The sequence below is a fragment of the Canis lupus genome, chromosome 5 (genome assembly GCF_011100685.1).
Source record: "Canis lupus familiaris isolate Mischka breed German Shepherd chromosome 5, alternate assembly UU_Cfam_GSD_1.0, whole genome shotgun sequence".
NCBI lineage: Eukaryota > Metazoa > Chordata > Mammalia > Carnivora > Canidae > Canis > Canis lupus.
Genome location: NC_049226.1, coordinates 32818494 through 32845664, shown reverse-complemented (window position 1 = coordinate 32845664; position 27171 = coordinate 32818494). Strand labels below are relative to the sequence as shown.

General features: G+C 48.5%; 1 protein-coding gene across 3 annotated transcripts in view; it reads right to left on the bottom strand.

The window, feature by feature from the left end:
* DNAH2 (dynein axonemal heavy chain 2) overlaps positions 1-27171 on the bottom strand; it is an 87591-nt gene that overhangs the window by 49867 nt on the left and 10553 nt on the right. For all 3 annotated transcript variants that reach the window (XR_005359465.1, XM_038536726.1, XM_038536727.1), the window contains exons 5-24: positions 23757-23985; positions 23323-23433; positions 22929-23167; positions 21799-21990; positions 21016-21173; positions 20456-20543; positions 19912-20117; positions 19343-19472; positions 18915-19097; positions 17895-18109; positions 7258-7404; positions 6291-6447; positions 5597-5836; positions 5139-5327; positions 4791-4938; positions 4139-4331; positions 1696-1896; positions 1451-1607; positions 913-1087; positions 354-517 (exon numbers count right to left, since the gene is read on the bottom strand). Coding sequence is in view for 2 of the 3 variants with exons in the window: in XM_038536726.1 (XP_038392654.1) it covers positions 354-517; positions 913-1087; positions 1451-1607; positions 1696-1896; positions 4139-4331; positions 4791-4938; positions 5139-5327; positions 5597-5836; positions 6291-6447; positions 7258-7404; positions 17895-18109; positions 18915-19097; positions 19343-19472; positions 19912-20117; positions 20456-20543; positions 21016-21173; positions 21799-21990; positions 22929-23167; positions 23323-23433; positions 23757-23985 (3522 nt within the window). In the remaining variant the exon portion in view is untranslated. The remainder of the gene's footprint in view (positions 1-353; positions 518-912; positions 1088-1450; positions 1608-1695; positions 1897-4138; positions 4332-4790; positions 4939-5138; positions 5328-5596; positions 5837-6290; positions 6448-7257; positions 7405-17894; positions 18110-18914; positions 19098-19342; positions 19473-19911; positions 20118-20455; positions 20544-21015; positions 21174-21798; positions 21991-22928; positions 23168-23322; positions 23434-23756; positions 23986-27171) is intronic.

Here is a 27171-nt window from a genome sequence, read left to right as displayed (position 1 = left end):
AGCCACATATTGTGTGGTTCCATTTATATGAAATGTACAGGGCAGGCAAATTCATGGACAGAAGATGAATCAGTGGTCATGGGAGGCTGAGGGGAGAGGGCTGTAGGTTTCCTTCCATGGTGATAAAAGTGCTTTGGAGCCAGAGATGATGACCTCACAACATCGTAAAATGTACAAAATGCCACTAAATCGTTTACTTTAAAATGGTTATCTTGCTTTCTGAATTTTACCTCCTTTTTTTTTTTTTTTTAAGGTTCTCACGCTCCCATCTTCCTGGTTGGGCCCTCAGACCCCAGGCTCCTGCTCCCAGCGCCCAGCCCCTCTCACCACAGGGGCCTCGCCCAGCACACCACCTTCTCCAGGTTCTGCAGGTCCTTGGAAGCTGGCTGCTCGATCTTGAAGATGCCCAGATTGGAGCGGAGGCTGTTTTCTTCTTCCTGCATGGCATTGAGCATGGCCCGCACCTGGGCGATCTGCTCTAGGGCCGTCTGATATCCCACATTACTGGTGAAGGGGCCTGTGGGAAATTCAAGGTGAAGCTCAGGTTCCTGCTTAAGGCCATTGTCCTTTTGGGGGATCATCATGGCTCTCCTGACTCTTTGTGGGTAAATCTCCCTTCTTGCCTTGCACAACAGAGGTGGGCAGGAAAACAAGGGAATGCATTGAAAGAACAATGATTAGCCTTAGGAAAAACTCCTAATTGTGACTTGAGAATCAGAGATGGTGGGCCATGGAAAAGAAAACATGGAAAAGAAATACTGGGCAGTGTGTCGCTGACAGCAGTGCCAGGCCTCTATCCCTCCCCAGCAGCAGCCTTCCTCTGCTCATCCTTGTCCCTATCTCCCAGAGAATGAGGCTTTGAAAGATTGGGTCAAAACAGCGGTAAAGAGGGAGGGGTCAAAAACAAAGTACCTTTGGATTCAAAGTCTTCCAGAAGATTATGTGCTTTCTTCTTAAAATCATCAGCTGAGTGGATGAGGCCTGTCTTGAATTTATCCTTGTGTTTCTTCAGCATTTGCTCACTGTCCAGCAGGATTTGTTGGAATATGACCCACTCCCCATTGAGACTGTCCAGCATCTCCAGGACCTGAGGACATGAAGGAGGGGATGATGAGCCACGAGCAGAAGGTCTGTCCTCTTCACCTATGCTCTTAAGGGTTCTTTTCTGACCCTGTGGACCAGAGTCTGTGACCATGTTCTACATGCAGTGAGGCCCAAAGACATGAAGCCACAGCTTCTGGGACAAAGAGGAACCCATCACCTGACCCAAAATATCATTTGAGGTCTTTGGCTCTCTCAGAGGCCTTGGAATCTCACAACTTCTGCCCAGATCACTCCTCTGCTGCCCCTCCTGGTGGCACAGGGCCTGCTATGTGGGGGTTCACTCTTTCCCCCAATCCATGGCTGGTATGGGTCCAACTCCAGCAGACCGTCTGCCATGGGAACTCACGTTTTCCTGAACTAGCACCTCATACTTCTCAAGAATGGTGAATTGCTCATGTATGGGGGGGATCTGGGTCTCCAGGTTGGGCAGGTCATGCTGCAGGGTTTCCATGAGTTGCAGGCTGACCCCTAGTTCCTCCAGCGTCTGTGGGGGATGGCTGATTCTGAAGTCAGGCCAAAGAGAATGTTGGTGAGCAGAAGGGACCAGGCCTGCCCTCCCGTACTCCTGCTGCCCTGTGCCAGGACCCATACTTCTCTGCATTGTCCCGCAGGTAGGTGTGAAGCTCCAGGAGGCGCCGGGCTGCCATCTCCTTGAGCAGAGTCGTGAACTTGTTCTGCCACTCATTGCAGTGCTGCACCAGTGAGAACTTGAGGTGTGAGCAGTCCAGCAGCACAAACTGGATGTTGAGGACCGTCTCCTCCTTCTGCACGTTATTGGCAACCTCTGTGTAGCTGCAAGGGCCCATGTCCCCATGAGGGTGGGTTTTTTTTTTTGTTTTTTTTTTTTAGCAGACAAGCCTACTGCCCTGTTGCCAGTTCAAGTGCTGGCTTCCTACCCCTACACCCATGCAGGGTGCTCCTTGGGTCTCCCATTTCAATCCACTCCAGCCATATGGCTGGGATCGTATCATTTTCCCAATCCCTGCCTACTAGGCAGCAGTCAGACTCTGGCATTCAAGGCTTGAGGATCTGAGTTGAGTACCCAGTGCTGCTCCCTAACTCCATGACCTCAGATGGGTTATTGAAACTGTCTGGGCCCCACTTTCTTGTTTTTTAAGAATTTATTTATTTAGGGATCCCTGGGTGGCGCAGCGGTTTAGCGCCTGCCTTTGGCCCAGGGCGTGATCCTGGAGACCCAGGATCGAATCCTACGTCAGGCTCCCAGTGCATGGAGCCTGCTTCTCCCTCTGCCTATGTCTCTGCCTCTCTCTCTCTCTCTCTCTCTCTGTGTGTGTGTGTGTGACTATCATAAATAAATAAAAATTTTAAAAAAAAGAATTTATTTATTTATTCATGAGAGATACAGATAGAGGCAGAGACACAGGCAGAGGGAGAAGCAGGCTCCCTGCAGGAAGCCTGATGCGGGACCCAATCACCGAACCTGGGATCACACCCTGAGCCAAAGGCAAATTCTCAACTGCTGAGTCACCCAGGCATCCCCCCACTTTCTTATTTCTTATTATCACATGGTGATAATAAAAGAACCCATGTCATGAGGCTGTCAAGAGAATTACATTGTCTACTCTACATAAATCCCTGGGCGCCCTTCCTTTCCCGCCCCTGTGTTCTAGAACACTCACTGCTCAGTGAGCATATGCACATGTTATCACCTTCATGCCTCTCTCACATCATGTTCTCTACCTGAAATGCCCTCCCACTGCCCATTTCTGCCTGTGGGAATCCTACCCACTCCATAAAGCCCAGCCCCAGCCATTCCCTCCAAGTAGCCTCTCCTAATGTCCTGGCTGGAGTGCTCTGTCCTTCCACTGACCTGTGCTGATGCTCTGTACGCCTTAATTACAGTCCTTATCACACTGACACTTGAATAATGAGTACAATTGACGTGCTTTAGAGTTTGCAAAGTGCTTTAGAGTTTGCAAAGTGCTTTAGAGTTTGCAAAGTGCTTTCACATAGATTTCATGACCTCACAACCTTGAAAGGTAGGAAGGGTCATATCTGCTCCCCAGGAATCTGAGGCCCAGAGAGCAGAGTAACCTGCCTGTGGTGCCGCAGCCCATGAGGGGTAGGGCTGGGATCTCAAGCATCTTCAGGACACCACTGCTGCTGCTCTCTCAGGGACACCTTCACCTTCCCTACTGGGCTGTATCCCTTAAAAGAAAATCCTGTTCATTTCTTTATTCCTCACTTCCCATTCATGACACAGTGGGGTTTACTGAGTGAATAAAGAGAGGACAGAGAGATGGGAGCTCAGAGCAAGACTCAGGAATGATCTTCTTTTTTTTTTTTTTTTTTTAAGATTTTATTTATTTATTTCTGAGAATACACAGAGAGGAGAGAGAGAAGCAGAGACACAGGCAGAGGAAGAAGCAGGCACCATGCAAGGAGCCTGACGTGGGACTCGATCCTGGGTCTCCAGGATCAGGCCCTGGGCCAAAGGCAGTGCTAAACTGCTTGAGCCACCTGGGCTGCCCAAGACTCAGGAATGATCTTCAATGAAACTCTAATCTGCCTTCTTAAAATGGAGGTGCTCGCTTCTCACCCTTCAAAACTTTATGTTTCTTCTTTCCCACCAGGACCCTGTAGGTGACCCCTCCACACACACACACACACACACACACACACACAAAGGCTTTTCCCCTAAATTTTGTCCAGCTCTTATGTGGTCCCCACCCAATGAGAAATAAAGGTCCTGGAGTGCCTGGGTGGCTCAGTGGTTGAGCGTCTGCCTTTGGCTTAGGTCGTGATCCTGGGGTCCTGGAGCCTGCTTCTCCTTCTGCCTCTCTCTGTGTGTCTCTCATGAATAAATAAAATCTTTACAAACAAAACAAAACAACAACAACAACAAAAACAAAGGTCCAATGCTCTAGCTCCTGATCTTCTCCCATAGTTGAGGACACAAATTTTCTACAGCTCTCCCTACCCCAATCCTCTTCCAAGGTTTGTAGGCCTGGACCTCCTCCCAGGATTCTATACTTCACAGAGACAGAGCTTCACAGCCACCATGACTCCTTACCGGGCAATGTCAGCATCAAAAGAAGAGACAGGGGGGTTGAGACGCTGATAGCGGCGAATAAAAGAATCCTTGTTGATCTCCCAGATCTCCCGATACAAATCCCAGGTCTTGAGGTAATTCTGTAGTAGGCTTGCGTTGTTGGTCACGCCACTGCTGATCTGGGCCTGGATCTTCTTGATGTCCTCATCTCGCTCTTCAAGAACCAGCAAAATGTTTCTCACTCACTTACAGCCCAACCCAAGCTCCAGCCTCTGTGCTGGCCACGGGACCCTCCTCACCACATCCCAAAAGAAATTTGGCTCAAACATGAACATTAATGAACAGAGGGAGAGGTGGAAAGTAAAAATAAGACTCCAGCCTAGGATTCAGATGGGCACCTCCTATCCTGCCCCAGTCCCAAACTCATCCTTCCTAATCTCCCACCCTAATCCCAAAGTCCTTGAGCATTGGTCTCCTACTCTCCACTCTGACTGCCACCCTTGCTCCCTTCCCCAGTCTGGTCCCTGATCTGGCCCCAAACCTGGCCTTCCCAGCATCATGTGTCTGGAAACATCATGTGTCCCAGCATCTTCCCTGGCCTCTCCTCCTGGCTCTGCCCATCCCTAAGTCTCTGATGCCCCTGCACCCAGTGCCCTCCCCACTGCCCACTCACCCACGATTACATGGATGGGGTCACGATGAAACTTGCGCTTGATGAGAATTTCTGGGAGGTGGCGGAAGACAGAGATGGTGGAGAAGAGGTGGTGGCCAATGTCATTGACTACACCTGCCAGAGTCTGCAGAGTTGGTGAGAATTCCACCTGGGGGGCAGGGGACACAGGGGAGAGAGCCTTAGCCTGGCTGGAAGAGACCAGCCTCAGGGCTGGTAAGGTTGAACACCTCAGAACCAGCCCTGGAGGGGCCATAAGATGAAGTCACAGCTAAGGGCTGAGGTTAAGGGTTGAGGGAAACTGAAAACAGAGTCTGAGAGTTTTGGAACATGAGGAGTAAAGGTCCTCACCTGTGCCACACCTCCCTGCGTGTCATTCTGCAAAATGACCAGGACTTGGAAGAGTGGGTTGGGTGTGGTCTTTCCATCCCCATTGATGGCCTTGGACAGTTCTAGTAGCGACCACTTCACATTCAGGCGTAGGGCATCCTCCATCATGTGGTCCAGCCTGATTGTGTACAGCATCCACTGCTGCTGAATCTGGGTGGAGAGGGAAACCCTCAGGGGAGATGGGGCAGGTCCTGGGGAATAGGAACCAGCAAGAGGGGAAGGAAACGAGCTAAAGAAAAAGGTAGGATTCTGAGTCCCAAAGGAAGAAGGTCTGCAAGAATGAAGGCTGGGTGCACCCAAAAGTAGAGCCGGGCATCTGAGAAGCACCCACCAAAAGTAGGAGGGAAGAACCGAGAGAAAGTTCTGATGGCACCAGGGGCCTCACCCAGCCCCAAAGCCTTGACACCAGGACCCCCCACCTCAGGGCCATCATTCTTGAAGACTTCGTAGGAGTTGGTCATGATAGCCACCACATCCTGGTGCAGGCTCATCAATTTCTGCTGCACAGCTGTCCGGTGCTCCTGCTGGTCCTCCTCAAATTCCAGGTCTCTATACACCCGCTTGTTGCTGATGTGCACCAACAGCGTCTCGGATATCTCTTGGGCTCGCCAGCCAATGGTCAGAGTGGAGGCCTTGAACTCATTCACAATGGTCTGCACCTAGAGGCAGACCACACACATGGGTGTGGGAGGGGTGCTCAGTTTGGGAAGGAACCCTCTGGGCCTAGTTCTAGCCTCCCACCTGTCCTATCACTAGACTTGCTGAGATTAGAAATAAAAATAGAAGTCCTGGGGCACCTGAGTGTCTTAGTTGGTGGAACATCTACCTTCAGCTTGAGTCATGATCATGTGTTGGGCTCCCTGCTCAGCGGGGAGTCTTCTCCTCCCTCTGCCCCTCCTCCCGCTCATGTACACTTGAGCGTGAGCACCTCTCAAATATATAAATAAAATCTTAAAAATAAAAATAAATAAAAGCCTTCCATAAGCACAGTTGGCTTCTTTCCCACCACCCCCTGGTCTCTCCAGCACTAGCCAAGACTCAGGTACTGATTATCCATGCAGCGACCTTTGGGTGAGCCTCACCAACCTCCAGAGGCCCATGATTGTGACCCACCTTGCTGGCGTGTATACGGCATTCTGTGATAAAGAAGGCACTGGCCCCCTTCAGGGCCCAATGCAGTTTCTTGAGTCCAGGGTGGATCTTCTTATCCAGGAACCGGATACGTTCTTTGAAGAGGGCCTGCTCATCTGGGGACAGCATGGCAATGATCCTGTGCATGAGAGGAGACCAGCAGCTGGCGGGACAAGCTCTACAGGTCTCTCCTCCACAACAGGAGACCTGGTGGAGAACTCTGGAAGCTCACAAGGCTGAACTGTGCTTTCCAATAAAACTTCTGGTGGTAGTGGAAACACTCTACAATTTGTGCTGCCCACACATAGTCACCACTAACTGTGTGTGGCTGTGGAGCACTTGAAACGTGGCCTGTGCCAATGAGGGACTCAATTTTAAAATTTTCTTGAATTCCAATTAATTAATTAAAATAGAAATAGCCATGTGCAACCAGTGGCTGCTATGCTGGACAGGGCGGTTCTGGACACCCAAATAAGGATGCTTTCTCCACTCCTTGCTCCACCCACTTGGACCTTAATGGGGCTGAGAAAGGCACTCAACCCAGAGCAAAGCCTCACTCCAGAGATAAGTATCAAGGGTACTAAGAGAAGGGGTCCCTGTGTGGCCTCGATTCAATGAAGCGGATGTTATCTCGTGCCCACAATCTTAATGCCCCCCCCTTCACTCCTAGAAGTGACCCGGGCCCACAGTACACATGGTCCCAGTGCCCTGTGAGGTTGGAGAGGACCTGGTTTGGGTTGTTTTGCCCTCTACCCTGAAGCTAGAAGACAAAAGTGCAAGGGACAGGAATAATCACAGGGCCACATGAGAGAGTAGGAGAAAGAATTTTCTTGAGATGGTAAAAAGTAAAGGATAGATCCCACAGGAGATAGATGACATCACGGGACAGATAAGACGCAGACGAGGCCCAGAACACACGCAGAAGGCCCGCTGAGGACTGCAGCCTTACCGATTGTAGTCTCGAGCCACCAGTAACAGGTTTTCCCGAAGAATGCGCAGGTCCTCTGCACGCTCGGCTACGTTCATCACATAATGGGGCGTCTCAAAGAGCAGCCGTTCCCAGTAGTCAATCTCCACAAAGAGAATCAGCAGGGACCTCAGGGAAAAAAGAGCCAGGCAACTCTGGGAAATGCTTTGGGGCCTGGACAGGAGCCAGCAGGGGCACCAGGGCAGTGGGCCAGGGAGGCACGGAGAGGGTTAGACATAGGAAATGAAGCAACGCCTCCAGGTAAAAGGAGGCTGGCTGGACTCACGGACCTTTGCTGCCCTCCCCAAACCATTACAAGAGGAAAGGGGGTTCTGGTGTGTTTAGGGCATAAGCTCCCTTCCAGGCAGATTGGAAGTTGAGAGGCCAATGGCTAAGGAGCAGAACCAGCATCCTCAGCCGGCCATGGAGACAGTGGAGAGGCCACTCCATTCCACTCCATTCCTGGCCACTCCATGCCCAGGGTGGTGTCTCCAAGTGTCTCAGGAAGGGGAGGTGGGACCGCAACACCAAGGTTGTGGAAATGGTTCCCCACCTGTCCCCTGGCCCCCCTCCATTATTCTGCACAGTTAAGCAAGTACCCTCCTCACCCCAGCATTAGATGGAAGTCTTCTTGTCTGGAGATGCTTTGCAGAGACAGGCAGACAGAGGGTCTTGGACTGGGGACCCCAAGTCCAGCGGAAGGAAGAAGTGTAGTGAGAGGAGGGGGCGTGACGGGCCCATGTGCACACTGAATGTTAAGACCACCGGCCTTCTTTCCCACCCAGCAATGGGCACTCGGGCAGCTCTGACCAGTGTCCAGAAAGAAGTCTGGAAGACGGTTTTCTGTGACCTCTGGCCCAGCTGAGAGGCGAGTCCCAAGGATGGTGACCTCAGGAGTCCCCTCAAGACAGCCCACCGGATAAGCCTGCAGTGAAGCTCACAGGTGATAAACCCCACGACCTGTTCAGGAGAGCTCCCAACCACTCTCCAGCTCCCTGCCCTTGAAGATGGACAACCAAGGATCACAAAACACTGGGCTCTGTCCTTACCAGCAGAAGAAGGTAGAAGCCAAAGCAAACAAACAGAAGCAAAGCAACTATGAGGAGAGACAAGGGGACAGGGGCCATGCAGAAGGATAAGGGCCATCCCACACCAAGAAAAAAAACTAAAAAAAACCTGTGAATATCCTGAGAGAGAGAAAAGAGACAAAAGAGCATCCATGACCCAAACCCCAGATGCTACAGAAGGGAACACCTGGAGAGCTCTCGGAGGTTCAAGAGGATAACAGGATGTTAACAAACCAACAAACCCATTAACAATGAAATCAACAGAAATCTCTTGGAAAGTAGAGAAAAAGACACAGAGATGGAAGGCAGAGAGGACTCTTCTGAATAAAGGAATAGAAAACCCTCCATTAATAATGTTTCTAGTAGGGCATCTGGGTGGCTCAGTGGTTGAGCGTCTGCCTTTCGGTTCAGGGTGTGATCCTGTGGTGCTGGATTGAGTCCCGCATTGGGCTCCCTGCAGGGAACCTGCTTTTCTCTCTGTGTCTCTCATGAATAAATAAATAAAATCTTTTAAAAATAATAATGTTTATATTTATATTAATTATATGTTGGAATGAGAATATTTGGGGCAATACTGGATTGAGGATTAAAATCGCTTTCAGCTGTTTCTTGTTCCTTTGTTAAATGCAATCCCAGAGAAATCTGCATTGCTCACGTGGCTGTCCTACCCAGGGAGTTCTGGCCCTTCCCTCCCGGCTGTCAGGCTGTCACTCCCGTGTCCTGCATCCGCCACTTCAGAGATCAGCCCTCAGACACCCCTCCCCGCCTGAGCCCAGCTTCCTCCTCGCTTCCAGCACTTGCCCTCCCAAAGGACCAGTTCCTTGACCTCACAAGATCTTCAGACCACTGACCACGGGCTCCCTTCCAGCCTGTGTGTCCCCTCCCATCACTGCCTCCTCCTGCACAGACCCTGCCATCTGTTACGTTCCTGGCCCTCCTGCCACTCCTCACTTGCTCTTTAGTGTAAGCCACCTGGCGGAACCCCGACCCAGGCTAAATCTGCTGCCATCCCCCCAGGGTCCTGTGTGGAGCTCCCCACCCTGTCCTCCCTCCTGTTCTCTTGGCAATTGCCAGCAGCACCTCCCCACCCTCTCAGGCCTGTCCTGCCCCATCTCTGCAGAAAGCTCACCTCCTACATCACAGATACAGAATCCACCAGGAGACTCCATGTACTTCAGGCTATAAAACCCAGAAGCCCATGTACTTGTGTCACACCAAGGCTTCACCTGTTTAGGGCAGAAGAGCCCCTCTTCCCACCTAAGGCCAAGGCCTCTTCCTGGGCTCCGTGTCCCAACACAGTTTCCTCCTGCTTCCTCAGACAGCATCCCCTCCCACTCTCCACAACCTGCCGGTTCCATCCCATCAATAGTCAAGGAAGGCCAAGTTTCTAGCATCTTGAAAAAAACAAACCAAAAACGGCCCCCCCACCCTGGACAACATATCTCCCCTGCAGGTACCTTACCTTGCATTCCCCCCCACCTTCTTTAAAGATTTTATTTATTTATTCATGAGACACACACAGAGAGAGGCAGAGACACAGGCAGAGGGAGAAGCAGGCTCTTCACAGGAAGCCCAATGCAGGATTCCATCCCAGAACCCGGGATTGCGACCTGAGCTGAAGGCAGATGCTCAACTACTGAGCCACCCAGGCGTTCCCACACTCCCCTTTACTGTGCACCTTCCATACAGAATTGTCCTCACGAGCTCCTCTGTCCCGAAAGCTGCCCCCTTCGCCTGCACAACTGACTTTGTCAAGTCTCTCCAGGACACCTTGTCCCCAAACCCCGCAGGCCTCCTCGGGCCTGGGCCTCCCTCCTCTTTCCACAGGCCTTAACCTCGTGCTGGACTCCACCCTGCCTTGCCTTCCTCGGACATGCTCTTGTGCTCTGCCCTGCCTTTCAGTACAAGGATACTTCTGTTCTAGAATCCCTTGGAAATCCCACCCAGCTAAGCCCTGGAGACCCCGGGGAAGAATCTGCTTGCCCTGCACTTCCCTTCAATGCAGGCTCCTGGATGTTCTTCACATCCAGCGCTCTCCCTGGGTGATCTTGTCCATGCCCATGGCTTCAGCTGCCTTCTAGAAGCTGCTGACCCCCCAGATCTACTTGGCTTAACATGAGCTCTAGACTTGTATGCCCAACTGCCTTCTAGATGTCTCCCCACCTTGGCCTACAAGCACTTCCCATGTGTCCAGAAACAAACTCATCATCTGCAGAGCAGATGCATGCAGGGAGCTCCTGTCTCTGTGAATAGCCCTGTCCCACACCCTAAACCAGAGCCAAGTGTCTTCCCTCAGCCTCACCTTCCAGCATCCAACTGACTACCAACTCCTTCAAGTTTTAGAGCCAAGCAAAGTACAGAAATTCTACCTCCAAGGCACCTGTAGCTCAGGCGTGGTGCTAAATGGCAATGGATGCTCAGGTGTACCAAAATCAAAGTTTTCAATATAAAAACCATAACCAGTTAAACATTATCATGGAGGAAAAGAGACCCATGACAATTAAAACAATAAAAATAAAATACAAAAATTAACCAATTAACAAGAATTCTTTATATATAACATGTTTATGCAAATTTATATATATTATGATATCTCTTGTCAAATAGTCAATTTATATGGAAAAAATTATTTATAGACATTTTATATGGATTTAAATACATTGAAAGAAAAATGCTATTCTTGGGTAGAAAGATTCAAACCTTAAACATGTTCATTCTTCTTAAGTTAACCTATAAATTTAACCCAATCCTTGTTCTTATAAAAATAGGAACGGAACTATTTTTGGAACCAAACAGATTGATTCTAAAGTTCTTATGGGAAATAAATATTAAAAATATCCCCAAAAACTCTGCAAAGGGAGAGGAATGAGGTCAATAATTAAAGCAGTTTGGTCCCTTCATATGAACAGACAGACAGAACAGACAGGACAGAAAAGTGAGTCCTGAAATAGACACAACTCTCAATGGGAATTTGTTATGTTATATAAATGAGATCGGGTCAACTGGCTAGTCATCTGGGGATTAAGAAACACAACAACCCAGTCACATGTGCAGTTCTCTCCCTACACCAAAATAAGTTTCACATGGATCAAACATCTACATGTAAAGAATAAAATCATAAAACGCCAGAAGAAAATTTTCAAAATTTTCAAAATTTGAAATTTTCAAATTTTCAAATTTTTGAAAAGAATATTTTCAAAATTAAAAATGCTTCAATTCTTAAAAAAAAATGCTTGAATAAAAATCACATGATTTGTAAAATCTGTGTGGTTTCTCTCTCCCTCTCTCTCTCTCTCTCTTTTAAAGGAAATTGCATTTTTAAATCACAATCAAAAGCCCCACAACCTGGAGTTTCTCATGAAACTCTGGGTTCTGAATATTACTGAAATGCCACTTGGAAGCACATGAGGTAAAAATTCCAGAATATTTTGTGTCTTCTCTACAGGTAAGGACTGAAATAATAATATAAGAAATATTATCATGGGATGCCTAGGTGGCTCAGTGGTTGAGTGTCTGCTTTTGGCTCAGGGTGTGATCCCAGGGTCCGCATCAGGCTCCTTGCAGGGAGCCTGCTTCTCCCTGTGCCTGTGTCTCTGCCTCTCTTTGTGTCTCTCATGAATAAATAAATTAAAAAAAAAAAAAAGAATATCACATTTGAAGTTTTGTAGAGGGTTATATTTCAAGTGAATAGGCCTCTCTCACATGTGAACGAACAGTAGATCACCAGGCATTTAAGGGAAGTCTCCAGAATAAAAGAGATAAAAGAGAGAGGTCAAAACAAAGGAAAGTTACTTTCAATCTAGGATTCCAAATACAGCCAAATGTCCTATAAGGGGAGGGGAGAAAAAATTGTGGTCAATCACATAAGAACACAAAAAATTTGCCTCCCATGCACCATTTCCCAGAAAGCTACTAAAGAGTGCACTCCGACAAAAAGAGGGCATAAACCAAGAAAGAGGAAGACAAAGGAAACAGGAAATCCAACGAGAGAAGAGGCTCAGCAGGGAAGCTCCAGGCTGATACCCTGATATAGCAGGCCTCAAAACCAACCAACTGCACCGATGCAGGAGGAAAGGGAGTTCTAGCAGGGGTAGCTAAAATATGAAATCCATAACCTCCCTTACCAGTCAGAGAGTGAGGAAAAATATTACCAGTCTGGGAGAATTAACAATAGCAAACAATGTGCTCACAAAAATAGTAAGGCAATTGTCAATTCTGAAAAGGGCAAAGATCAAACAAGCAAGGGAAGACTTAAAACAAAATTCCTCTGCGCGGCAGTAAATGGGACTAACAGAGTCATGTTAAGCTAAACAGTGACCTACCCCAAACTTGCATTATAGCTACACTGGAAGGACAGAGGGGTCTGAGTACATATGGGAACGCTTCTGGCTACATGAACATATCCTCCTGTGTTCTTCAAACTTGTGTGTGTGCGCTACCCAACACCACATCAAAATGTCATCCTGACAAGATTTTCAAAAAACTTTAAGGCATATTGTCAAATTGCAATGCATCAGTCGATGGGAGGAACTTGGAGGATACCATCTTGATGTTGAGCTGGAACCCTAGGAGGAACGCATCCCACTCAGTGGGATGCTCAGTCTTTGCCAGAAGCGTGTCAGTTAATTTCCAGAATGCAAATTTTATTTTATCGATAAATAAAATTTCTTTTTTAAAAAGATTCATTTATTTATTTATTTGACACAGAGAGAGAGTGAGCGCGGACATTGACACAGGGCTCCATCTCACGACCCTGAGATCATGACCTGAGCTGAAATCAAGAGTCACATGCCCAACCGACTGAGCCATCCAAGCGCCCCAACGAATAAAATGTCTTTGAAAAAAAAAAATCCGCCTGGGGAATGATTTCTGTAAGATATTTCATAATTGATCCTCAGAGCAGTGGTCAGGCAGCAGAGGCAAGAGTGAAACAAGCTGAGGTCAGTGTTGACAGCCCAGAAAGAAGTGACCCCATAGAGAAAGCCCTATGTGATGGGGAAGAAAGGAAGAAGCGAAAGCCCTACACACAGAAAGCCAACACACATTCCCGTGTCCCCTCCCCTGCTCTGGGGCACCTGCACTGCACAGAAGGGCCTGCTGCGTACATAGGGATAGCACCCCTCTTCTCAGCCAGGGCAGAGACAACATCTGGGACATATTTGAGTTAAGTCCAATCTGGAAAGCTGCTCTGGCCGTAAAAACGTGGTAAAAGCCAGTTTGGACTTCAGAGTTCAAATATGTGGGATATAAGGTGGATAAGAAAACCCCTTGTGAGATAAAAGAGGTTTTATTAGGGCCTGGAAGGCTCCCAGAACTCAGAGACAGTCGGGTAATTCTGAGAGCAGTCAGGACACTTGAAAAGTAGGCTTATTTCAAGATCTTATCTAGACCTTGAATACAGAAGAGTCAGCCTGATAAAGTCATCTGCACCTCCTTGGAGGGGTGAGATGGTTTGGAAGAGCTGATCGGGTCTTGGATTTCTTTACCAGTCTGATGAACCCAGACTCTCCAAAGTCCTTCCCTGGGATCATGGGTTTGTTTTGGTTTTGGGGGTTTTTTTGTTTGTTTGTTTTTACCATACATAATTTACTGGGTTTGAGGCAGTTTTATCTTAAAACCACAAAAATGTAAAGCAGCTTATAATAGATCCCTCTAGTAAACAACCACCAAGGGACAGAAACACTTGTCTCTGGAAGAAGCAAGTCTCGCCATTATTTGGGTTTCAGTTAAACCCAGGCCATAAATATTTGGCCCAAAGTTGCCTTGTTAGGCTCTACTATAAAGATTACGCAAACAGTACTTTCAATAAATACCTAATGTGTTCCTCGACAGGAGATGATCACAGCAGACAGGAAAGTTTTCTCCTAAGCTTCTCTGACTCAGATGGACACTGCTCGGGCACCAGGCAAATGCACCACTGGGGAGGGATGGGAATAAGCTGTAGAGAGCCCACCCGAAGCCCTCTGGTACAGAATATTCAGAAGCCTTACGGAAATCGCACAACTTATAAGTCCATCAATCCTGAGCTGATTAAGTCACAGTAGACCCAAATTATAGGATGCTATACACCCCAGAAAATAACTACATACTTCTCTACATACAGAATGGAAACCCACGCACAAACCCGACACATACCATTAACCCTTTAAAAAGCAAGTTGCGAAAACCCTGTTTATAATGTGATTCTATTTTGTGTAGAGTGCATATTTTTGATCACCTGGTTATCAAGATTACCTCTAGAGGACAGGGCTGGGTACTGGATTTTCACTGTTTCCTGTATGTACTTCTATATCAATTTTTGTTTTACAGTGAGCATACACTATTTTTATAACTTAAAAATATCCACAAGGACACCTGGGTGACTCAGGGGTTGAGCCTTCAACTCAGGTCATGATCCCAGGATTCAGGATCAAGTCCCACATCGGGCTCCCCACAGGGAGCCTGCTTCTCCCTCTGCCTGTGTCTCTGCCTCTCTGTGTCTCTCATGAATAAATAAATAAAATCTTTTTTAAAATACCCACTAAAGATTTTAAAAATCAAAGAAAACAAATGTATGAAGTAGGGGGTAAAAGAGAGTGGGGGGGGGAAAAGACCAAATCATTAAGCATGGTTGTCTTTGAGGAAACTGTTCTCTCTTCTACTTTTTTGCATTTTGCAAATTTTCTAAACTTGTCAACACTTTTACAATGGGAAAATAAACCATTTTGAAAACTGTGGATGCACAAAACCGTGTATATAGTATGCTACTGTTTATACAAAAGGGTTATTTATGTAACTATATACTCTCGTCGCTGGAATGTTATGCCGCAAACTAGTGACAGACACGGACTCTTTAGAGAGAAACTAAGTCATGGGGTACAGCAGTGAAGCCCGATTGTTCTTTTTCTTTTGAATTTTGTAACATGTACCTTCTGTCACCCCTTGTAAAAGGCTAAAACTTTTCAAAATTAAAACTACTATTTTAAAAAATAATAAAATCTAAAAAACTATTCTATCACCTTGCTAAGTTTGTTTTGAATGTCCTGTGTTCACAGAAGCTTTATGAGGCAATTCTTTTCAAGGGAAAGTAATGTTTGCTGATTGTTGTTTGCTCGTCGTGAGGACTTCCACATATGCCATCTCGCCTTGTGACCTCAGAAAAGGATTTTTGGAGTAGATAAGGAGACTCCAGCTCAGAGGAATTCGGTGGCTTGCCTGAGGTCACAGAGCAAAGCAGATCTGCTCCAGGGTTCAGATTCTGCCCTGAGGACGTGGGGGTGGTCAACCTGTGACACCTCTTGACCTTTGACTCAACCTTTATCTTCTCTCATACTTAAAACGTAAATATGGATCATTAGTGCTAATGTGCTTCTGTTATTTGAACACAATCCTCTGATTCTGGGGGAGAATAAAGCAACTGCTGTTGGGGCTGTGCATGTTTATCCTGGTGTCAATGCAATCACGTCCAACTGTCTTGTCCATTCATCTGTCCGTTGTCTCTCTGAGCACAGTGCCTTTGGAGGCAGCCAGCTTGACAGAGCTGTGTGTCTTGCAGATTCAACAACGTTGTGTGCTTGCAAATGTCTCAGCCCGGGTGATACTGGCCTTGTCTCTACATACAGAATGGAAACCTCCTTGGAGGGGTGAGATGGTGATTCTCAAAATCATAGTGCTGGGGGCCGCTGAGTGGCTCCGTGGTTGAGCATCTGCCTTTGGCTCAGGCTGTGACCCTGGGGTCCTGGGATTGAGTCCCACATTGGGCTCCCCTGCTTCTCCCTCTGCCTGTGTCTCTGCCTCTCTCTCTGCGTCTCTCATGAATAAATAAAGAAAATCTTTCTTAAAAAAATCATAGTGCTGACTTATTAAGCCAGTCTTATATGCTGCTGCTTAGTCGTACCTCAAAAACCCTTGGGCCTTACCAAAGCCACTCTCTGGTACCCCTCTCTAGCCAAAGGCACTGTGGAGGCCAAGAAAAATTAAGGCCATTCCACCTAAAGTTTAGCATTAGCACAAGTACAGCCATCTTAGGCCCCTGTGAATAAGAGCTAAACTTTACTGCAGAATGTCCTCAATGTCCTTGGCAGGGAATCCCATATCAGAAAGACAACAGAGCCCACACCCGTGGTAGAAAGTCCCATATTAGAATGAGAACAGAGCTCAAGGCCCTTAAGCCCCATATCAGAATGTAAACAGAACTTGAGAAATTCCTCCACCCCTTCTGAAAATCCCCTAGACCACCCTATAAAAAACCCAGCTGTAACCCACTTTGGGGTCCAAGTCCCTGCTCTGCTGTGTCGGGTATACTTGGACCCAAGCTCGAGCTTGCTAATAAACCCTCGTGCGCTTGCATCAGTGTCGGCTCCTTGGTGGTTTCTCAGATTCGCAATCTTGGGCACAACAGGCAGATCTCCAACTTGCTCCATCTCTGGCCCTTTCATGAATGCTTCTGCCTCCCCTGACACACAGCACTACTTCTCCACCTTTGCTTCCTTCCTCACCCATGGCACGTCACCTCACCCATGGCAGCTCCATCTCCACCCAGGTCTCCTCTAGGAAAAGCCCTCCAACATGTGCCCAACAGATCAGGGCGTCCTGTGAGTTGAAGGCCCATGTGAGGAGCAACAGCCTAGAAGCTTGGGAAGCAGCTCCTCTTACGGGGCGCAGCTAATGACAACGGGGTGCCAAAACCCATCCAGTAGAAAGTGATTTCCTTCCAATTAGGAAAAAAACTGTCACAAGGAGGTTTGCAATCTCTGTAGACAGATGTCTTACATGGCTCCTTCCTTGTTTTTCTCTTCTGCATCTTCCACAGAACGGAAGCACGGCCTCCAGTTCACTTGCAGGGAGGCAGAGGGCAGGGGCTCAGCTCCTGGCACGTAGAAGGCACTTGCTACACAATTTTGAGTAACTTAATACGTGAATTAATTACATCTGAAATAACTGTCACCTGAGAAGGTCCTAACTGTAAAGCTGCAGGAGAGAGCACAACCGGCCCAGACCGCCAGCTCCACCAGTTCTCAGGGAGGCCCGCCCCTTGGCTGGAGGTCCTCGGGATGCCTTAGCTGGGCCATCACGGCCATCTAGTGGCAGGACACCTACATCACTGGGTTAATGGGTTCCTGGGGGCTGCTTTTTCTGCCGCTGTTACTCTGGAGATACACTCTAGAATCAAACATAGGCAGTGTGGGTACACCTGTTACAGCCTGAGAAAGAGCTTGAAACAAGGTGCGTGGAGTAGAATCTGGGTGGCTCAGTGGTTGAGTCTCTGCCTTTGGCTCAGGTTGTGACCCCAGGGTCCTGGGATCGAGTCCCGCAGGGACCCTGCTTCTCCCTCTGCCTGTGTCTCTGCCTCCTTCTCTGTGTCTCATGAATAAATAAATAAAATCAAGAAAGAGAAAGAAGAAAGAAAAGAAAAGAAAAGAAAAGAAAAGAGAAAAAAAGAAAAGAAAAGAAGGAAGGAAGGAAGGAAGGAAGGAAGGAAGGAAGGAAGGAAGGAAGGAAGAAAGACAGACACATGGAAACAAGAGAAGGGAGGGACAAGCAGAGGGAAAGTAGTCAGCCTGGGTCTCCTACTTGTCAAAGTTGACGTCCAGCATGCCTGCCTTCTCCTGGCTGATTCGTAACAGTGGTGTGTCCAGCCGCCGAATACAGTCCTTGTCCAGCGTTAACGTCCAGTCTTGGAAGGTTTTTCGAACTAGTTCATCGATGGCCTGAACCATCTGTTGATAGGTATGCACACTCTCCTCTCCCGTACCAATGTGGGGCAGGAAGTGAGCGCTGGAAAGACACTGAGGGGGAGGGACAACAGGTGGCCAGAGCCCATGTGCCCCCCACCTCTATGGTCCCGTCTCCCACACCGCACACCCAATCCACAAGCTGTGTGGCTCGCCAGGGAGACCTCCTCTGACCACTCTGGGAACAGGACGGGCTGCACAGCAAAGTGAGAGGAGGAGACCAGGGCACAAGACAAAAGGCGTCAGTGGCACAAAGGGGAGGCACAGGGATTTGGCTCAAGAGAAGGTGGCAAAGAAAGTAAATTATAGGAGGTGAGGATTTAAGCGGGTCGAGGTTGAAAACCAGTATGAACCCTTGGTCCTAGCTCAGCGCTCAGGGAGACACCATATTCTTACCCAGAGCCAATGACATGACAGCCAGCTCCTCAGTAGCCTTAATCTACATTCCCCAAAAGGCCTTTTTGAGGGTTATTCCTGTTTCTGGTCCTTCCAGGACTAGGCGCCCTAAGGCCCCATCCAGGTCTCTGGATTGTGAGGTTATATTCCTCTTTGGGTGGCCCGGTTTCCCTGAGGTGACCCTCCTCCTCCTCCTCCTCCCCACTTTGACAGGAAACACCTCCACTGACCCAGACCACCAGCCACACTGGCCACCGCTGTGCATCCGAAGCCAGGGCCACCTCACCCAATGGCACCTGCCACTCCCCAGAGCCCCACTTAGTCTCCCATCATGGAAAGTCCCCGGGGAAACGCCCTGGACAGCGGGGGGCAATAGAGGGTGGCTACCCTGCCAGCATGTGGCTCAGCCTGCAAACTCCACCTGCTCTCTGAGAACAAGTTTTGGGGACAGCCAGGTGCTCACATTCATGACCCTGTCGATGCGATGCCGCAGGATCCGCATCCAGTGCGCCTGCCCAGAGTACTGGGCCATGTAGGGTTCCAGGTAGGGCCATTTCTTGTTCACCTCACGGTTCACCAGGGCCAGCTCACTATTGAACAGCATGTAGAGATCCACTGCCTTCTTGTCGTAGGTTCGCTTGATAGCCTAAGGAAGGAGAGAAAGAACCTGACAACATGGCCTCGGGTGCGGCTTCCCTCCGGGGACTCATGCTACACCCGGTCCTGGCCCCGTGGAAGGAGGCCTGCTCCCTAGTGATCCGCAAGCAAGGGGAGCAGAAGGAGGACGAGGCTCTTGGGGAAGAGCAGGAATGGGGTTGGAAACAGGAAGCACCGAAGAAGAGGGCGGAGGAGGCAGGGGAAGTGGCGGGGGGCGGGGGCAGGGGGAAGCACCTCCCGCGTGGCGAGCCTGTGGAAGGTGTCCAGCAGCAGCACTCCTTGCTCCACATCTCGGACTAACTCGAAGGCGGAGGTGATCAGGTTCTGAGTCATCACCTCCAGGTCCTTGACTCCAGTGCGAAACCTGCACCATTAAGGAAGCGTGGAGAGGAGCGCACACCCTTGGTCATCCTCTGAGTAAGAATCCCGGGTGCCCCAGACCCAGAGCTCCCTCCGTGCCAGCCACAAAGTGCATCATGTGCATTAATCATTTGCTCCTCAAGACAGCACAGTGAGATGGGTCCTATCAATAGCTTTATTTTTTAGATGAAGAAACAGAGGCTCTAACTGGGGGAATAATTTGCCCAGGATCGCCATCGCCCCCAGTCTGTGGCAGAATGGGGACTCTGGCCCTCAGAGCCTAACGGACCCTGGCTCTGAGCAGTGGCTCCTTCCCTGCACTCTCTCCCGCCTTCCCCATCTCGATCTGTCACCTCCAGGCTCTCCTTTGGACTCTGGCCACTCCTCCTGCGTGGTCTCCACGCCTCCCTCCCCTGCAGCACTAAGCCCCGGGATCCTCACACCTGTTGTAGTCTTCATGCCAGGAGGTGTTCTTGACATCCAGGATGCCCCCGCGAACAGCCCGCAGCATCTGCAGGTTCTTATAAAAGATATCCTCAATCTCCAGCAAGTTCCGTGTTATCTGGGGCCCCTGGGCGCCGAAGAAGCAAGGAAGGGGAGCTTGCTTGCCATCTTCCCAGCGAGCAAAATGGTACTGGCAGTCACATACCTGAAACCAAGTCGGTGTGAGGACTCCTGCCCTCTTTTCTGACCTGGTGGGTCCTGAGCTCTCAGGATTGGCTTAAAATGTCTAAAGACAGGGGAGGACCCGCCAGGTGCCAGGTGCTGCTGAGGTGAGTTTTGGCCACAGAATGAGCTATGAGATACCAGGGTTGTGATAACAGATGACAGTCTGACAGAACAGGACGGTGGCAGCGGCTCACACAGCCACACAGAAAGAGCTACAGTGGAGAAGCTCCCTGCTGACCCTCTGCCCCTCTCTCCCAGCCCCTGGCCAGGGTCTGGAGCCTGCTGTGACACCCCCACCCCTCACGACGGTCTGCCCACCTCAATGAGGTCCTTGCAGCGCTGCACAAAGGCATCCACCTGGGCAAATATGCTGGTCTGGTCCAGCACCCAGCCCCGACTGGAGAACCTGTGTTCGGAGAAAAATGGACCAAATCACAAGTTGGGGCACGACATATCAACCTGTCTGTGGGAAGCTAGAATCCAGAGTCCTGGGTTTGGGGGGTCTTAGGGAAGGAGACCCCAAGAGGCAGTTCTCCTGAAGAGCCGAGGCAAGAAAGGCAAGATGAGAAGAACCAGAGAGGAGATAAAGCACCTCTGGTCTAGAAGGTTTATACATGATGGAATTTCAGACTTCCAGGCCAAGAGTGGAAGAATAAACCAGAAAGGATTCTTGGAATCAGGGTAGAGAGGTTATGAGACTAAGGAGAACTTATAACTAAGGTTATGAGAGACTCAGGGTCCAGGGGCTAGAAGATCTGCATCCAGAGAGAAGACTGGGATCTGTAGGCTTTTAAAAAGTGCAAGTGAGAGGAGTCCCATCTACAGTCATTAGGAATGGCAGGGGTAACAGATGGGATGGTGGGGGACATGCGTCGTACTGGGTATGCATCTGCACAGCCCGTAGGTAGTGATCTTTCCAGGCCTGACAGCAGGCGATGCAGCCCTGGAGCTCCTCCTTGCTAGAAGTGACGTGGCCCTCAAAGATGCGGTCCAGGGAGATGGCATGGCAGCACAAGCGGATGATCTCATTGCTCATCTGCAGAAGGGGCCAATGGCCTCCAGTCACAGCCCAAATCTCCGACCCCGCCTCGGGTCTCAGCCTCCCAGTCTTGACCTGGCTCCCCACACCTACCTGACACGGGCCTTTGCTGCCGGCTGTCGGCAACCCCGTGAGGGTCTACCCATACTGTCCCCAGCTCAGCTCACCTCCCAGTGAGCGCTCAGCTCAGGGACCCACCTCGGTCACCTCAGATGACATTCGGGCCCTGTGCCTCAAAAGCTGGCTCTCCTTCCCAAATCTGCGTCTCACTCCCTGCAATTTCCACCTTGGGAAATGAGCAGAAGGGAGTCGTCCCCTCCTGCATGGCTCAGCCTGGGGTCTGTCCCCCCTGCCTCCCCCACTGCGCTCTACTGCCTCGCCTTCTCAAAGGCCCTCTTCCCACCTTGGCTACTTCTATCTGGAAGCAAGCTGTCCGGCCCAGGCCCCAACCCAGAGCACAGAGCACGCTGGGGGATGAAGAAGCAGGCAGAGAAGTCCGGGAGCCCTGCCTGACCCCCCCAGGCCACTCCTCAGTGCCTTTCAGCACATATGTCCCCCTGAACGCCTCCCTGTCCTTCAGCAGATCAGAGCTGCCCTTTGCCCCGGCCCCACAGACACGCACCTTTCGGAAGAGAGAGGTCAGTCTCTCCCGAGTGTTGTAGTGGGGAGAGTTGACCCAGATGATGCGGATGAGACTAATCAACTTGGGGAGCTTACTGGAGATGTCCTTAGGCCGCATGTAGGCCAATTCCTGGTAGGGCTCCTTCAGGATTGACAAAAACGTCAGGTTGGATTGTGCTTGACGGGAGCCATCCTGGCAATGAAGAAATGCTGGCAATGGACTTGTCCATTGGAGAGAACTGGTTCAAAGCAAGCACTGCTTACCCCTCTGGAAGCCTGGCCTGACCTGCCCCTCTCAAAACCTAATACCAAGCATCTCAGGCCTCCACGGACCCTGGGGACCCCACCTATCTGCTCTCATTCTTGTTCTAGTTCCAACCAGTGTCCTGTCTCTTCTTATGATGAGTCTCAACCCCCCGCCCCACTAGACTGAGAGTCCCCAAGCTCAGGCTTGTGTCCACTCCTCCAGTTTCTCCAGCTGAATTCAGAACCCGGCACAAGGTAGGTGCTCAACAGCTATTGATCAGCTGATGGAACAGCCCTCCCATCCACCCCCGGTTTCACCCCATGCCTTTGGCCACCCTGTTCTCAACCAGGCTTCTAGACGTCTCCACCTCACTGAAGCTGTTTCCTTACCATCTAGCTCAAAATCCTGCCTGGGAGGAGAAATCCTCCATGTCTAAACTCCACAGGTCACTGCAGCCTTCTCTGTGATCCCAATGTTAACATAATCAGCTTGCCATACTTTATACCAAATTTATTTTTTATGTGTTCATCTTGGCAATTCTCTTGGTTGGACCCTATGGGTTCCTCTTTGACCCCATGCCATCTGGTGATCCTGTTTTGTGTAAGCCTGGTTTTCTGAGCTAGACTGCAGAGGTTGGGCTCATGGAGGTTGGACTCCATGTGTATTTGTCGATGAACTGAGGTCTCCCTAACAAAACTATGAGCTCCTTGGGACCCTGTGTTCTACTACTTTTGTACTCTTACCCCAAGTGCAAGTCCAAACATTAGGATCTATCTTTGCTGTTGAGGATTACGCTGGCTCCCTCTTATTAGCACCTGACTAACTACTGTCCCAACCACCATCCATTCTCTGCTAAGCCTCCATCCTTTGGTCCACTCACAAACCTGGATCTGCTGGGCCAGTTTCATAAAAGGTGCCAAGTAGGATGACTTGGCGAGGCGCAGGATGGATTCAATGTGCTTCACTCCCTGCTTCACCAGCTGTTTACTGATGCCAGACAAGTCCATGCATCGATTGTGCCAGAACTCAATCTCCTCCAAAGGACCTAAATTTTCTCCTGTCTCCACAGACTCCTGGGCACTGAGCACCTCCTTTATCTGCCGGGTCCAGTGTATCATGGAGGCTGCAGGGGAGAGTACAAAACCTCTTGCACTTCTTTATGCTGCTTCCCAGTTGTATCCTTTCCTCTGTCACCTATGTAGCCCTCTTAACTCAGCTCTTTTCTCAGCATCTAGCCCTCCCCTCTCCCCCAACACACTGGCAACACCAGCCACTCACTCTCCAGCCGCTGTACCAGCTCTTTGTCCCTAACCACCACCTCGGGTGCCATGTTCATGGCCTCTGCAGGAATGTAGAGAACGGTGTGACCCTCCAGTTTATACCGAGTATCTGAGGAAAAGAACAGACCATGGAAGTTCACAGAAGGGAGAGAGTTTGTGCCACCCTGGTTCCAATCATGATTGATGATCTAGTATGGTGGATTTCAGGAGAACAGGCAAAAGAAACTATGACTCATTGTCTGGTCTGGGCAACCTTTCACAGCAGAAAACTGTATCTGTATTGGAAGGCAAGTTCTGTGCCCTGATATGCTCCACATAAAGGTACCCATTCCATGCCAGGCTGTATTCAGGATGAGTCTCCCACCTGCCTCATTTGCTCTACTGTCAGTGCAGCACCAGAGAGAAACGAGGCACCCAAGTCTTCCTGCTCACCTGTCAGGCAGGCCAAGAATCTATGCAGATGAGAAGCAAAATGATTTCGAATACTCTCAGGCCAGGTTGTGTTTGTAAAGATCTGAGGTGCAAAGACACCACTGAGCAGCCGAAGCAGGGCCGGGATGTAGGAACCACGCATGGTCCCAAACTGCACGGTTGCCTCAAAGTTCTCCGTGGTGATGGGAACTGGTGCGCAGCGAATGAAGTAGACAATCTGGTTCTGGGGCTGCATGAAAAGACAGGGGACCAGAGATCAGTCTCCAGACCCAGCACAATACCCAGCAGAATCTGAGGCATCTGTCAGGAAAGAACTCTGGCTGAGTTCTTTGCCACATTCCTTTGGGGTATCCTGATCCTTCACCAAATGTGTTGCAAGGTGCCTCCTATTTCTTTCAGGGACATAATAACGGAGTCTGTACCCAAAACTGTGGGAAGGAAATGCAGAGAGTAGGCCTTGCAGGTAGGGACTGTGTACTCTGTCCAACTTGGCTCCAGAACCAACACAGTTAACTAGAACATATTAGATGCTCAATAAAAGCTGGATGGGTGGATGGAAGGAAAAGGATAGAACGGAGGAAGCCTTTGAGCTATAGGATAAGTGGGGAGGAGAAAGAATGGAAGTAAGAGGCAACTGTCCAGGGTCTCCCGTTTCAGTTGTGTACGCCTGGTCCCCAAATTTTCATGTACTCTTCAATTCTGTTCATGGTGAGTTTCTGTGGCTGTTGTTGTTTACATCCAGAAATGTATGACCCTCATGTAGCTACGGCTTTCAAATTTCAAGTTTCTGACTTCTACATGCTGAGAAAAGCCGTTCGTCCCTAAGACCAGATCCACCTTTCATGCGTGCATGCTTTTGTACCCACTCTTTCTTTATAATTTATGTAATTTAAAAAACTGAAAATAAAGCACAAAGAGGAGATTAATAATCATCCATCTTCCCACTACCCAGAATTGAATTTTGGCATTTCGAGTGTATTTTTTTAAAAGCTTCACACTATTATTTTCGTTAAAATGATATACATATGTAATACCATATGATTTTACTCATGTGTGGTATTTAAGAAATAAAACAAACGAGCAAAGGGAAAAAAGAGAGAGAGAGAGATAAACCAAGAAACAGACTCTTGGGGCACCTGGCTGGCTCAGTCAGAAGAGTGGATGACAATTGGTCTCAGGGGCATGAGTGCAAGCCCCATGTTGGGTGTAAAGATTACTTATAAAAACGAAATTTTTAGGGGCACCTGGGTGGCTCAGTCAGTTAAGAATCTGCCTTCAGCTTGGGTCGTGATCCCGGGGTCCCAGGATTGAGGCCCCCACATCAGACTCCCTGCTCAATGAGGAGCCTGCTTCCCCCTCTCCCTCTACCTACCACTTCCCCTCATGCTCTCTCTCACTCTGTCAAATTAAATAAAATCTTTTAAAAATAAAATAAAGGAGAAGAATAAATCAAATGAAGCCTCATCATTTAAAAAATAACATACATAGTTTAGTTATAAATAACTGAAGCAATACAGAGGAGTACAGAGATAAAAACTAAACTGTCATCTAAAACTCCACCAGCCAGACATTAATGCTGTTAACACTACAGAAAACATTATTCCAGACATCTTTCTATAGATCGACACGTACAGAACAAATCGATTAAAAGTTATTTCAAAGTAGGATCACACTATTTTTGATTAAAAGTATTAGATTTAATTTCACTTGGATTTCATAGAATAAAAGGACTCTGGTGTGAATAAGATACAGGCACCCCTGAGCTTCAATAAGTATTTCTTCACCTGCGAGAGAGATTTCTTTCTGAAAGACCCCTTTCTAAAGTTATATGAGATTATTAAAAATACTGAGTTTCAGGGGCACCTGAGTGGCTCAGTCTTTTAGCATTCAACCCTTGGTTTCAGCTCAGGTCATGACCTCAGGGTCATGAGATCGAGCCCTGTGTTGAGCTGTATCCTCAGCCACAAATCTGCTTCTCTCCCTCTGCTCCCCACCCCAAACTCGCACTCTCTTAATTAATTAAATATTTTTTAAAATATTGAGGCTCATTTTCCACTACCTTCCAATGTTAAGTCCTAGTGACTCACTGCTTTGAGAAATAAGAACACTAGCACCTCATACCCTCCCTCTTGCTCAGCACTGCTCAGTGTTCATTATACTGTTACATTTACACTGTCCAGGCTGGTAGCATTTGCATTTCACAGCATAATCATAACACCAGTGGTTATTTAGTATTAGTTTTTATTTAAATGAATTGAATGTTCGTAGAAGCTCTATTCCTGAGTTGTTTACTTGGTTCACTTTTTTCTTTTTTTAAGTGATTTTATTTTTAAGTGATCTCTCCACCCAATGTGGGACTCGAGCTCACAACTCCGAGATGAAGAGTCAAGCGCTCCATCCACTAAGCTAGCCAAGCACCCCTGCCTGTTTGGTTCATTTCTAATGGATAGATATTCCACGGGTGATATTATTTTTGTTTTATAGAGTAGGGTTCTTTCAAGATTGAAAATGACTGCTCATTAGTGGCCTTTGTATTTGACCATCTTGGCTGAGAATAAAATGCTTGGGGCACACGGTCCTCCTGGAGAACTCTGTGAAAGTATTCTTCTGGGTGATTGGAGAAGTCTGCCACCAGCTAATGTCTCCTCCTGCTAGACAATTTGCTTTTTTGACTAGAGCACTAAGTAATTATTTCCCAAATTTTTATTTTGAAAGCAATTTCAACTCCTAGAAAAACTGCAAGAAAAGTGTAAGTGAACAACACACTTGAGTCACTAATCTTGAGTCACTAATTGTTGACATTTTGCCCTATTTGTGCTCAAGTTCACTCTCTTACTCTCTCTCCCTCTCCTGGCTGAGCCATTAGAGAGTGAGCAGTAGACACCATGTGATATTGCACCCTTAAATACTTCAGCATATAGCTCCAAAAAATGAGGATATCCTCCAACATACCCAATCCTGTAAATGCCACACTCAGAAAATTGAACTTCATACAATACACAATACATATTCAGCTTTCCCCAATGGTCCAAATAACATCATTTACAGCTGTTGTTCGCCACCCAGGATCCAGTCTGGGATCACACATAGTCATGTCTCCTCAGTCCCCTTGAATCCTGTACAGTCCCTGAGTCTTTGTCTTTCTTCCATGGCACTGATCTAACAGTCCAGGCCAATCGTTTTCCAAAATGTCCCTTAATTTGGATTAATCTGATTGTTTCCTCGTCATTAGATTCAAGTTGAATATTCTTGGCAGGAAAGCTGCATAAGCGATGCTCCTAAAGAATTAATTTCTTTGAAGTTTACAGCATACCTAAGATGTGTCTTGGCATTAAACATGGTGTAACAGAATTTTTGGGAGAAAGTACATTATTTCAATTCCCAGATTCAGTTCTTTCTGTAGGTCAGGGAAATG